Below are 13,546 nucleotides of genomic sequence, written 5' to 3'. Positions count from 1 at the left end.
GCAGTCCTCCAAGAACTTGAAGCACACCCAAGTCTTGACCAAACAGGTTTTTGGGCCAAAAGGGCTCCAGAAAGATTACGAGTTATTAAGACAAATCTAGTCTATGCTGAAAGATCATTTCCTGCAATGAAATAGTTTCCTGAGGGTGAGAACAAGCGCAGCTCCTCACATATTCCAAGTACTCCTCCAAGAGCGTGGAGCTGGTAGAAAGACCTACATCCTCGCTGACTTACCACCTTATTTGATTGTTAGTCGTGAACTAACCAGGAGGTGACTTGTGTTGTACTGTAACATACGCTTTCAACTGTCATGGAAACGCACCCAGACATCGACCATTCCCCCCGTCTTACCTCAATTTGTGATCCATATTTTATTTCATACATTAGAATCAATCCATTGGGATTCTCAGGTTCTGGCCACTTTAAAAAGATGGAGTTTTCAGGCCTCGGCTCCCAGGTCACTGGCCCAGGAATGTCATCTGCTCCTTCTGTGCAACAATTGAAACAAGCGGTAAAGTTGGATTTGAGTCCCCAGGGAGGGATATAAACACTGAGGTAACCTAAGAACACCCTCCCCCAACCCACGCATGCAGGATTGAGGGGACCACACAACTCCTCATAAGCTGGCTGCTCACACACAGCAGAGCTTTTGGAATCAGAGCAATCTAATGGCCTGTAAGTCTCAAGACGCCACAATACCCTCCCTTCCCCATGCCCCGTGCCCCCCAAACCTGCAACAAAAAAGCTTGCTGTCAAGTACAATAGGAAAATCTTGGCAACTTAAGTAACTTATTTCTGGTATTCAGCTTCTACCACTTGAAAAAAGAAACTACGTGATGCCATCAAACTCAAGCAGCATGGAAGAGGTGCTGAGTGCGCAGAAGCAGCAGCATCGAGCCTCCAGGCCATGACACAGATCCTTCGCAGTCTGCATCTGCACATGGCAAGTAAATTTTTACACAGGCGTGAAGGATGGTCCACAGGCCCCAGCTGTGAGGAAGCTGATGCTGAGAGCGAGCTCTCGCTGCCGTCATCAACTACTCCTCCAGCTGCTAGGTGAGGCTGGGGCTCCCTCTCTTGCTTGTGCCTCTTAAAGCAGTAAGCCAAGTGGTGAGCAAAAGCCACTGCAAGGTACAGCTTGGAAAGGCTCTGAGAAATCAGCTGGTCTATGTCTCTCCTGGGAGAGTGAGGAAACTGAGGCCGGGGAGGCTGACAGCTGCCCCGAGATACTCTGCATGTCAGTGCCAGAACTGGCCCCATGAGGCCCCTCTCCCAGACTCCAGTCACTTCCATGCTTTTCTACCACCTGCCGCCTCTGGCTGGAAAGAGAACTGGGCAGTTAACCCATCCTTAAAGATGGATGGATGGATGGATGGATGGATGGATGGATGGACGGACGGACGGATGGCTGTCTGAGCGACAGGTGGCTTCTAACTTACAAAGGGAGGGTGAAGACCAAACAAGCAGGACCAAAGGCTACTCCAGGAGTTGACCTTGAGGAGTGATGGTCACTCTGATTCAAGGCAGCTAACTAGGGATTTCACTGAATTTGTGAGAACTCAGAAGGGACTAGGCAAATTTACCTGTGCACAAATGGGGAAAAAGGGCTGTGGCAATGCACCATGTGAACCAGGTAGAAGGAGGAGAGTTGACCATGAAGCATGCTCTCTGCTCTTGAATAGTTTGTATGGAGATACTGGGATGGGGGTGATGTCACTATGAATGGACTCCATTCCCTGAGCTGCTGGTCTACCATGCTGCCTACAAATGACCACTCATTCTTTAATAAGAAGGACTGAAGCTAAGGGTCACTGCCCTGGATGTCAGACTCCATGTCCATAAAACACAATCTCTTCATTAGGCTGTGAGTCAGTTGGGAGTGGGGCTAGCTGGATCACACCATACCTGCAGGCATGGTTCTTGCAAAGACGAAGTTGGAGGCACTGCAGCCCAGCTTCTCAGCCTCATGGTTACAGCTATGGATGTCAATGCGATACAAAGTGAAAGGCCGGAGGTTAGAAATGACAGTCCTCTCCTTGTTGTCCACTCTGCTCTCAAAGAAAGGGTATTCTGTCTCCAGCTCTTCTGGGTCTGTGACATTGTAGGTGTCTGCCACAGTGGTGTTCCTGCTTCGGCTGGACATGGTGGTATTGGCAACTTGCATGACATCTCTCCGCTTCCTTTCAGGTCTGCAAGGAAGAGAGAAACTTGGCTTATAAGGGCGTCTGCCTCTTTTGTCTTTTCTATGACTTAGGTTAGAGTAACAGAAAGAAAAGAAAAATCTTAACTGTGGAATAAAAGGAGCTATTCAACCCCATTGGATAAGAACTAACCAATAAGACAGGGATTTCCTTCTTCATTATTTATTTTGCTTACTCCACTCTGTGAACCTCAGAATCGGCACACAAACTGCCCCCTGGCTCCCAGAGCCGTTACTCGATTATACCGAGGAGTAAACGCACGCCTCGGCCACCCTTGCCTCGGCAGCATCCTGGCTGTTTCATCACAATGTTGGTGCCGTCCAGTCCACAGACCTTATGGTCAAGCATTAAAGGTGACCAAGCTAATGGCCATACTAAGATTGATTAGGGGCGAGGTGAGAGGTGAGGTTTGTGGTGCAGGCCCCAGAGAGACGGGGCAGAGGGGGCTCAAAGGCCTGTGATGGTGGCTTCTTTGATCCCCTCTGACTGTGGGAAAAAAAAGAAAGATGCCAGTAATTGAGCACTTGCTTGGACCCCCAGACCCTTCCCTCTGGGGTTCCTGCTGACCCCCTCCTCCTCCGAGGCCCTAGCATCTGTATTTTTCACACTCCAGGAGTCTTCTCCAGCCTGGCCTCGCCTCCCACTCAGCAGTGACCACCTGCGGCCTCCCCGAAACCCTACACAAGGTAAGGGCAGAGTCACTGTCATGGATTTGAGTACGGCTTGGAACAACAGCTACAAAACAGGACAGCAAGAGAATGCAGAAAGTCACTGGGGGGAGAATGTCCATACCCAGAGGGCAGATGAGCTGGTCCAAGAAGCTGGAGGGGGGGACCCTTCCGGAGGCTGCTTCCTGGGTTATGGAAAAAGGGCTTTTTGGCTCCCCCAGAGACCTTAAAAACAGGCTGCTAGCATTTACAGAAACCAACAAAACAGAAAATGATAATAAGCATCCAGACAAAGAAACAGGCACCCTCAGGTGAGCCACAGAAAACGGCAGGACCAGGGCACTGTCCGTTCCACACTGAGGCCATCAGCCTGCATCACTCATTCTATGAATGGGCAAAGGGCAGACAGCAAACAGAACAAACCTCATCTGGGAAACAAAAGTAAGACACTGAGGAAATGAGAAAGCCCAGAAAATGGAACACTTTTCACTTCTCACGTAGGGGGGAGAGGAGAGATTCCCACAGGGGGTCAGGACACCCAGGAAGCCATTTGTGGTTCAGCGGACACTCAGCAGGATCCCTGCTGGTCCTTACTCATCCAGAAGTGAAAAACCTAGAAGGCAAAAGCAGGGGGCTTGGGGAAGAGCCTCTGGCTCCCCAGTCTGCCCGGCCCATGGATTCCCCTGTAGAAAACACCGTTACCACCTTTGTGCAGTGACACACTGGGCCCTGACAAAAACATGGACCATTCAACACCGATATGCTCATTCCACCAGGCAGAGAACCACGGGGTTAGGGTGTGTACTAATGGTCCCACTGCATTTGCTTCCACAACATTGGGAGAAGAAGGGTTAGGAAATGAGGCTGATAATTCCCCATCCTCATACCCTGCAAACCAACCAACCTTTCTGGAAGGGAAGGACACAAGAAACCACATTTATTGCTAGGGAGACTTTTTTTGACACCTACCAGAATTAATTTCCTTCCTTCTCTTCAAAACCAACACAACACACAAAACCAACACAACATCTACTTGTGTCTATAAATAAGTTTCTTGGGTTTAACCCACTGCAAAATAATACTGTTACAACCCCTCCCACAGCCCACTCCCACTTACTTGGGATTACACCACTAAGTACACTTAATAGCTTATATATTTATAAACACCACACTTTTGGAGACTGCAGAGCTGTTACTATTGACACCAAGTCAGGGACTGGAAGGAGGGAGGCCACACAGGACACCGTCAGGAAGTTACGGGGCAAGTAGAATGGTCTGTCCATGATTCTTTATAAATAGCCACATTTCCAAATGGTGCGACCAACGGCAAATATTATCACCAGCTTTCCCCACTCCCACCCCATGACACAACCTACTCCCATGGGAAAACCTCCTACTCTTCAACATCTGTCGATGTTTCAGTTACTTAACCCAAAGTATGTGATTTAAAAAATAAAGGCAGTGGTCAATGAAAGGCACTCACCACCAAGTATTGACTCCAGAAAGCAACCTACAAACTAGCTTCCATCCTACTTCAAAACATATAAACATGTTGGACAATGTATAACATACTAAATCCGACTTGACTGGTTTTAGCCCCCAAATAAATTGTTCTTAGAATGAATTGAAAGAAATAAAAACCATCTTTGGATAATTTAGCTGTAAAAGTAAATCATAAAATCCTTTATGATTCAGTCATTCTGTCCCCCGGATACTCCTTTTACCTGAATTTTATTGGAAATCGTGTGGCCATCAGATTTATGCCTCAGTAGGAGACATGCAAAAAACCATGAAGTTCTTATAAACTGTGGCCCCTCACTATGGGCAAAATATAGTATTTATATCCATCCTATGAAAGAAAGACTACCAAGGCGGACTTGTCTTAGGAGAAAGAACATCACGACTGCAGGGGTGGATGCACTCATTCATCAGGGGGAATTTCGCATAGAGGAAACTAATTTTGAACTCAACAACATGAACACAATGCATCAATAATATCTATGTCAACCACAGCTCTATCTTCACATAGCTTGATCTTGTACTTCACATCTCACGAGAAAAAAAGGTACTGCCTTATAACCACAAACTGGAAAGCTAGGGGCCTTTCCAGAGCGTGGACTCACAATCTGAACCTCTGGCAGGTGGGTGGGACAAGACAGCAACGTAACCAACAGCCTTTGACGGAGAATAAATAGACAGCTCCTGCCCAGCCTGTTTGGGATGCTCTAAATTCATCCTCCTCTGTGTCCACAGGAAGTAACACTAGCTGAGCTTCTGCTGGCATGGGGAAAGTGGACCGTGCTGAGAAGCAACGCCATGAAGGGAAAGAGCCTTGGTGTATGGGAAGGAAGTGCCAAGACCCAAATAGATCATTAATTAATTAGGATGTTGGAGAAGTCACTAAACTTGAGTTCTAGTTTTTAAATATCTTTGAGCTCTTTTTGGTCTCAAACTTTCTGATTCTCGAAACCACACACGATATACAGAATATCTGGACTAACACTTGTACTGCATCCCTATAGTCTACCAGCAAACAGGAGACATCACCAGTGGGGCAGGCCAGAGAGGACCCACAGTGGGCTCTCATGGCCTCCTGGTTCAGTGGTTTTAACTACTGGAGAGGAGAGAAGGAGCAGAGAGCCACTAAGCAATGAAGAGGGTCAATCTGAAAAGGAAATAGTGCTTCCAACTCTAAAAGGTCTGTATATCCCATTTTGATGATTTTTCAAAGTAAGATGGCTATCTTTGATTATTACACAAACATTAGGAAGGTCACTTGATAGGAAAAAAAAATCACTTTAACAACCATTTGTTTTTACAACCTAAGAAAGACTTTAAGGGCAAAGTGACTATGGAATAAACAGAAGCTACAGGCTGCTGGCGCCTCCCAAGGTCGAGGAGCAGGAAAAAGAGTGAGAACACGCCTGGAGCTGGCCGGTGGCTGGGGCACTGTGGGGACTGGGGAACCAGCGGCTTGTAGGTACAACACTGGTCTGAATCTAACTACTCTGCCCAGATTGCAGGCACGAGGTTGTTTCTAAATTCTACACTATAATCTTTCAGGAAGAAAAGGGAGCCATGGATACCCACGCCACTTCCCTCTCCGCCCCCCTCCCAGACATTGCACAATGGGCTACCCTGCTGAACTTTCCTCTAGTTATTTTTTATTTTTTTACTATTTTTTATTGTGATAAAATAAAAATTTTAAATGAAAAAATATGTAACAAAATTTTGGCATTTTAACCATTTTTAAGTGTACAATTCAGTGTCATTGATTACATTCATAATGTTGTGCAACCATCACCAACATTTCCAAAATTTTTCATCACCCTAAACAGAAGTGCTATAACCCTTAAGGAATAATTCCCCATTTTCCCCTCCCCCCAGCCCCTGGTAACCTCTAATCTACTTTCTATTGCTATCAATTTGCCTATTCTAGATATTTCATATATGTGGAAACATATAATATTTGTCCTTTTGCATCTGGTTTTTTTCACTTAGCATAACATTTTCAAGGTTCATCCATGTTGTAGCCCATGCTGCAGAATCTCATTCCTTTTTATGGCTGAATAATATTCTATGGCATGGATATACCACATTTTGTCTATCCATCATCTACTGATAGACACTGGGGTTGTTCTCAGGTTTTGGCTATCGTGAATAGTGCTGCTTCAAACGTTTACTTTCCTCCACTTGGCAGAAACTGAGACTGGAGCAGGGGCTGCTTTACTCTGAAAGGCTGTCTTCTGTACTGCTTCCCAAAGCTGCTTGTCAAGGATGCTGGTGGCACTTGGTTCTGTTTTGAAGTTGGGCCCCTTTCAAAACCAACTGATTTTCTCCCTCTTGCTTCAGTCCTCCTCGGCCAGGTGAGAGAGGCAGCAGGGAGAGGTGGGAGCGGCAGAGAAGGGCTCAAATCCCGGCTCTTCCGCCCACTGGTCTCCATGAGCAAGGCCAGGTGGTTTCAGCTCTCTGAGCCTCACTTCCCCATTCCTACAGTGGAGAGCCCACCCTCTGCAGGAGGCTATGTGGCTGAGAGGCAGCCGCACCTGTCAAGCTGGCGGCCCCCAGCAGCATGTGCCCCGAGCTCCCTTCCCTTTAGGGCAAACCGCCTTCCACAGGAACCCCACTCAACCAAATTGATATCCTATGTTGTTGTTCCCTCCTTGATGGCTACTGAGTCTTGCCCCAAGGGTGTTGACCTACAAACTACTGGGGTGGAGAGAAAGCACCAGAACCCGCCAGAGGAGCACCAGACTGGAGACATTTTCAAATGACGCTGGTACCTGGGCACAAAGATGGAGTTGTGCAGGAAATTCTCGAAGACTTTGCGGTACTCGGCCTCCTCCTTCTCTGCCTGCTTCTCAGCTTCAGTTTTGGGGCAAGCGCAGCAAGGTCCTTTCTCTCCACCACACACTTCGGTCTTGGGATTCTCTGTCACCTCTTCAACGTCAATGGTGCCATCGGCATACTTCCTGATGGGGATTTTGTCTGCTCAGAAAACAGAAGCCCGATGAGAGTGGAAATGAAAGCCAAGTTATACATGCCTCTGAGGGAAAAGAATAAAATAATAGCCGTCAGCACCTTTAATCAAGAACGTGGCCAGTTTCCAAGGGCTTACACTGCTAGCTGATACGTGTAATGTCAGGGCTTGGATATGTTCAGATGATAGGGGTTCACGGTTACAGGTCTCCCCACATTCCATCCTTACCTTTGGAGCAGTAATTGTGCCGGTAAAGGTAGCTGTCCTGAGGCTGTCGCTGCCATCTCACAATGTAGTAACTCAGGTTGCCGTTGGGCAGAGAGGGCGGGTTCCACTTCACGATGAGCTGAGAAGAAGAGTTGGATGCTGAAAGAACATCCAGCGGGATGGAAGGAACTGGAAAAGGAAATGAAGGACAGTTCAGAAAAGGGAATGAACCCAAGACCCAGGCTGTCAGGTCCTCAAAGCGAACCAACAAGCAGCCGAAAGTCTGACCTGGATAAGAAAACGGCAGTGAACACTGAAGCGCAAAATGAAAACTGAGCCTTGTTTTGCAACAGTATTAATTTAAATGCCAACGTTTCCCTTTATAATATCTATTCTCAGGTAATCTCTGTGAAAACAAACATTACTGAGCTGCAAATGGAAAAAGGTTGTGGGGGCGCATGAGGGTTAGAATGGATGACTTAAAATCTACAGGCAATTCAAACACCGGATTTTTCTCATTTATTACAGCTGCCATTCTCCAAAACATTTAACTCCAGAAGCTTTAGCAAGTGATAAAATTGACTGACTTGCATTTCACCTGAGATTTTGAATCTCTGATAAGAATGGCAAGAAACCAAAATGAAAGGAGAAAGTAAAAAAGGGGCTGGAGTGTGTGTGCATGTGTGTGCGCATGTGCACGTGTGTGTACGAGAGCTTGGAGGAAAAGGTGATGTGAAAGGCCTCGAAGTCTAAAATTCTACAATCATGCTTTAATGGAATGACTGAGACACAACTATGAAAAGCAGTCTAAAAACTCAAACACACATAAAGCCCTGACTTCAAGCAATGGAGTCTGTTACCAGCAAGAGAATACTGATTTACAGGCAAAGCATAATCATCTGGTCAAGCTTTACTTACTACTGCCTGCCACTGCGCCAGCCGCCCCCACCCCCCGGCCATGAACCCAAATCCAGAGCTGATTTGTACATAAAGGGCAAATGCATCCCAGGACCACTGAAATCTTACTCTCATGGGGTTCACAAGAAAACACCAATTTCGGTGGGTTTTCCACAGTGCAAGAGACACCTCCACTGTATGTCACTTAAGCAACATGGTCATCCAAGCTGCTTTTAAAATTTCAAAGGGGCAAACAAGTTAAGGGTACTTTAAGGTACATAATATTATGTACAAAGTTAAGAACATCTGTAAGGAATGATGCTTTGGGGAAAAGTTATAACTAATGCTAGCTTTTTCAGGGGAAACATAACCACTGGATGCTTGGCCACTTTCAGGTTTCCAAAAATAAGTGTTCCAGAAACAAACAGCTTACCCCTGGATGTTTCAATGGTGAGTGTCAAGAAAAAGCGGAGGCAAAAGACTAAGTTATCCTCTGTCCCCACCACTTGTAAGGACAGGGACTTAACTGTAGTATACTGACTCAGTTTGTACAATGCTTCATTTTCCACCTTTGGGGAAGGAAATAGGTTTCGTGAGAATTTGTCATAATAGGGAACGATTCTTATTCTTCCTGAACCGGCTACAATAAATTGCTGGGAAGGGTTACTTCCAAATTTTAGGAAGAACAACTTATTTTGTTGCCTTTGAGCCTCTGCTACACCACCCCACACCTGGGATCAGAAGCCTGTGCCCGATTTATTTCTATAAACACTTTACGGTCAGTGACATGATTGTGGCCACTCACAGGATCATCGAGCTGGGGTGGGGGAGGGGAGGCGGAAGCAGGAGTACATGAGCTAAAGGTTTTCCCCACCAACATCTTTTCCTCACCCTCTCTGCCATTTAAACCTATTTTGTGCTAGCTTATAGGCATTTTAAAACAGCCTACCAATTCTAACAACAGCTATCATCAAAGAATGTTTATCAGTGTATTTAAAAATGATGTGTATTTTCCTACTTCTAAACTGGTTTTTATATACTTGGAAAATATACACAATGTTTCCTTTCATTAGTTCCTGATTCTGGAGTTGAGAAATGAGGTGGTTTAGAAAATGAAGACAGAGGAGAAGGAGGAACACTTTCATCAGTGAATACTTTGAACATCCACAACATACTATGCCTGACGTCTTCCAACTTTTATCGACCTCTTTCAAACCCCAGCTGCTACAGAAGGAAGATGGAAAATCAATGAGCCAAGTGAGGTAACTGGAACACCAATCAGCATGTTTTTAGTTAAGAGAGGTTCAACTATCAAAATAAATAAGAAGGGCACCCTTACAGGGCTGTATGCTGGCTGGGCCTTCCAACAAAACCAACCCAGCACCCTGGAGGACCTGGGCTCATCAGCCCAGGGCAGACAGACAATGGAAGATGGTACCAAGTCCAGAAAATGGCCCGGAAGAGCCTAGGGTATCAAGAGTGGGAAAAAGAATATGATATGGTATTATATACTGACAAAAAGGACATATAAAAGACAGACTGGCCCAGGACAGACAGAGACAATAGGCACATTCATTGTTAACCCTATGACTACATCTTGTAATAAGTAAAAACAGTCAGCTCATGAAGAAGTATGGGACGGCAGGGGTGGTACATGGATACCTGAAGCATTGGTGCGAATATACAAGATTTCACTCTTGGCCCCACGAATGTGGTCGTTCTCCACCATGGTGAGGGTCACGGCCTTGACGTAAACGGCGTACTGCGTCCAGGGCTTCAGCCCGTGCAGCAAAATGCCAGGCTCGACGTCCTTGTTGGGAGGGAGGTCCACATCCACCATGTTCCAGCTGTTGGAGCCACAGGCATCCTGTCCATCGTACTCCGTGACGTTTTTAAAGGGTCTAAAAGACAATCGATAAAGCTCAGAGCATGTTTTAGGGCTTTGACATCAAAGCTCTCAGAAACCTTCCCCAGGGGCCTAGCACATCAAACTTTCTATAATGGGAATTCTAAATAAAACAAATGATCAATTAGATTTTTATAGAAGAATAAAATTAAGCAACTGGACCACAGTTATGCACTATAGAATTGAATACTCTGCCTCAGAAAGAGTAAATTCTATAGTTACCGGGATTGAAAACACTGTTCCTTAAGAATATATGCAAACTCTATTTTTCTCTCTTCTGATTGTGGAATTTTTTTCACCATTAAGAAAAAACAAGCGCAGTCATTTAATGTAAACATCAGCTATGGATAAAGAATAACTTTTGGAGAAAAATGTCTTTGTTACAGAAAAACAACTTCTAAAATATAGCTTCCAAAATCTAATTTGCTCACAAACAATTCTATCGCTTAAGTATCTTCAAATATTAGGTTTCCAGATTGTCTCAGAAACTAGCATCAACTCCTTGGTGAAATGACCAGCGACAAAGCCAAATGGCAATGCAGGACTATCAAAGAGAAGAGAGTACTTTGCACAGATACGTGGTTGGTCAGGGATTCTACATCTGTCAGATGAAAGGGCTGGACAGCCACTGGCCACTGGCTTCTGAAACAGACATTAACATACCCCTCCCTGTCATCGCAATGGAAGACCATGAGTGACCCCCATATATAGGAACACTGAATGCCTAATAATCCTGAGCCCCGCAGTTTTCATTGCTAGGACCCTTCCCAGGGCCCGGCTCCAGCAGGAGAAAGGGTATCAGATGCTGCCATTGGTGGCTCTGGTTCCAGCTCTGGGGAAGCCAAGCCCCCGGCCAAGAGACCTACGGGGTAAGGAGGGGGACTAAGTAGACTGGGGGAACCACCTGGATACAGGAGGCAGAGGAAGGAAGAGGGAGACCAAGAAGAGCTGCCGTCTGGAGGAGTAAGTCATGGATACTTAGGCAGGCGACCGTCATCTGAAGGCTCCAGAAAAGCCCCCAGTAGATTTGAGGAGAAATTGTGAAAGGTTCAAGACATGAAGATCAGTCTCTTCATTCTCCTTCCTTGTTTGGAGGGCTCATGACCCACAGCAGGGGACCACACCCTGGGAGGGGCCCGTGGATAGAGGGACAGGATTGAGATGACAGACCTGTCCAGGGGTCACCTCAAGGGGAGCTGAGCATCCTGTGGGGTATTCCTGTGGTATGGGTTAGCACCAATGATATTTCAACCACATCCTCCATCCCAGTTTATGAATGTTTGGACTGACTTAGTTCTCTAAAAAACAATCTTTTCTCTTTAGCTTTAATTAATTAATTAAATTTTTATTTTACTTTTGCTTGAGGAAGGTTAGCCCTGAGCTAACATCTGTGTCAATCCTCCTCGACTTTGTATGTGGGATGCCTCCACAACATGGCTGATGAGTGGAGTAGGTCCACACCTGGGATCTGAACCCATGAATCCGGGCCGCCAAAGCGGAGCGTGTAGAACTTGAACCACTCGGCCACGGGCCAGCCCCAGGATTTATTTTATTTAAATGCCTCTAATTACCTACTGAAGAATGAAAGGCCTCAAGCTAACACTTTCCCCTTTGTAGCTGGCACTGGCAGTGGTGGATGTCACGTGACAGCCAGGGAAGGTGATGAGGATGAAGCAGGGACCTCCCCACCCGCAGCCCTGCCAACAGAAGAACGTCACCAAGCACAGAAACTCACGCCTCCTTGTAGTAGACGGTGAAGCTGATGAGGTCCCTGTAGTCAGGGGGCCGGTACCGGTGCCAGGTGATGATGATGCGATTCTTCCACGTGGTGGTGGAGGTGAAGTGCAGGACGTCACTCTCACCTGGGGCACAGAGGCACATCACGAGTGAGAGATCAACGTCCTTTTCCTCCACGTGTCAGAGAAGTCACCTGTCCTGTACTACTTTCCCCTTCTCCAAAGCTGGCTGTGCACACTAAGTCCCCCTCTGGACTTCTCAGTGGCTTTCTTATTTCTACTAAGGACTCAAACATTTTACTGTGTGGAGCTCCAAGGGGCTTGCTCCTTTGTTTTAGCACACTTGGGTGCACTGGACGTGAACCCGTGAGTGATTCCTAACCTGAAAGAGGACTGCTTAATTGAAGAAGGTAACTTTACCTTTCTGCCCATCTCTAAGATGAGGGCTGCCGAGGAGACCACAGGAGGTGAGAGTACACCTTTACACTGGGCCGAATCTTCTTAGATATGATGGCACCTGTTCTGCAGTTGTGGATACCTGCCTGCCCTTGTGCAACCACCAAAGACAGGTAAGAGACCAAGCTGCCACAGAGGGGAGCTTTCCTTAGTCTCAACTTGGGATCAAACTGGAAGTACACAGGAACAGCTAGCACTGACATACAGTGGGGAATGAATCAGCACTAACAAGAACAATTCCACGTGGTGAAGCCTTCTGTGCTCTGAGGGGAGTAAGCCTTTGCTGGTGAAGGGACGCTGCCCCGATTCCCCTCTTGCTCCTCCGACCAGATTCAAACTGCAACGAGAACCAGCGAAGAACTGATGACTGCCTCCCCTCACAGAGACCAAAGGTCTCCTACGAATTGTCCTTTCCCTGGTATTCACCTGAATCCCAAAGTACACGCGGCAGGTGAAGCAGCGAGGCTAAAGGTAGTTAAAAACTAGAAGTCTGTGGGGCAAAATTTGCTGGACTGAGATCGGAGAAATGTTGCAGTTCCTGCTAAAGTGTTATTTAGAGGGAAAACATGAAAACTTGTTTTCAAGGGAAAATAAATGGCTACTGTATTCATGATCTGACAGGTCACCCTGGCTGACTCGAAGGAGAAGAATGCTTTGAAAATGCTCTGACACATCCGCTTCTGCTATGGTTTGAGCAGGGAGCACAGCAGGGGCTGTGGCAGGTACCACAAGGGAGAAGGTGCTGGTTGTGAACACGCTCTCCAGCTCTGTGTCAGGCTTCTTCCCTCTAAAAACTCCTCCTCAGCAATGTGAGCGTCTACTGGGCAAAGCCAGACACCAGCAAAACAAACCAAAGTCAAATGGTGATCATCTGACAGGTCCTTCTCCACCCCCAGCATGTACGTGTGTGTGTGCAAATCATCCTTGGTCATATAAATTACTGTATTTTTTTCTAATACTCTTCCTTATTAAAAGCCAATGATGGAGAGACAATTC

General features: G+C 46.4%; 1 protein-coding gene across 1 annotated transcript in view; it reads right to left on the bottom strand.

The window, feature by feature from the left end:
• The window catches only part of IGF1R (insulin like growth factor 1 receptor), a 291,231-nt gene that overhangs the window by 34,735 nt on the left and 242,950 nt on the right, over positions 1-13,546 (bottom strand). Inside the window, exons 7-12 of the mRNA XM_058542364.1 lie at positions 12,094-12,220; positions 10,115-10,353; positions 7,577-7,744; positions 7,152-7,356; positions 1,905-2,188; positions 351-487 (exon numbers count right to left, since the gene is read on the bottom strand). Of these exons, the coding sequence (XP_058398347.1) occupies positions 351-487; positions 1,905-2,188; positions 7,152-7,356; positions 7,577-7,744; positions 10,115-10,353; positions 12,094-12,220 (1,160 nt within the window). The remainder of the gene's footprint in view (positions 1-350; positions 488-1,904; positions 2,189-7,151; positions 7,357-7,576; positions 7,745-10,114; positions 10,354-12,093; positions 12,221-13,546) is intronic.

The sequence above is a fragment of the Diceros bicornis genome, chromosome 5 (genome assembly GCF_020826845.1).
Source record: "Diceros bicornis minor isolate mBicDic1 chromosome 5, mDicBic1.mat.cur, whole genome shotgun sequence".
NCBI classification, from domain to species: Eukaryota; Metazoa; Chordata; class Mammalia; order Perissodactyla; family Rhinocerotidae; genus Diceros; species Diceros bicornis.
The sequence above is the reverse complement of the archived record's forward strand: the minus strand, read 5'-3'. Positions and strand labels throughout refer to the sequence as shown.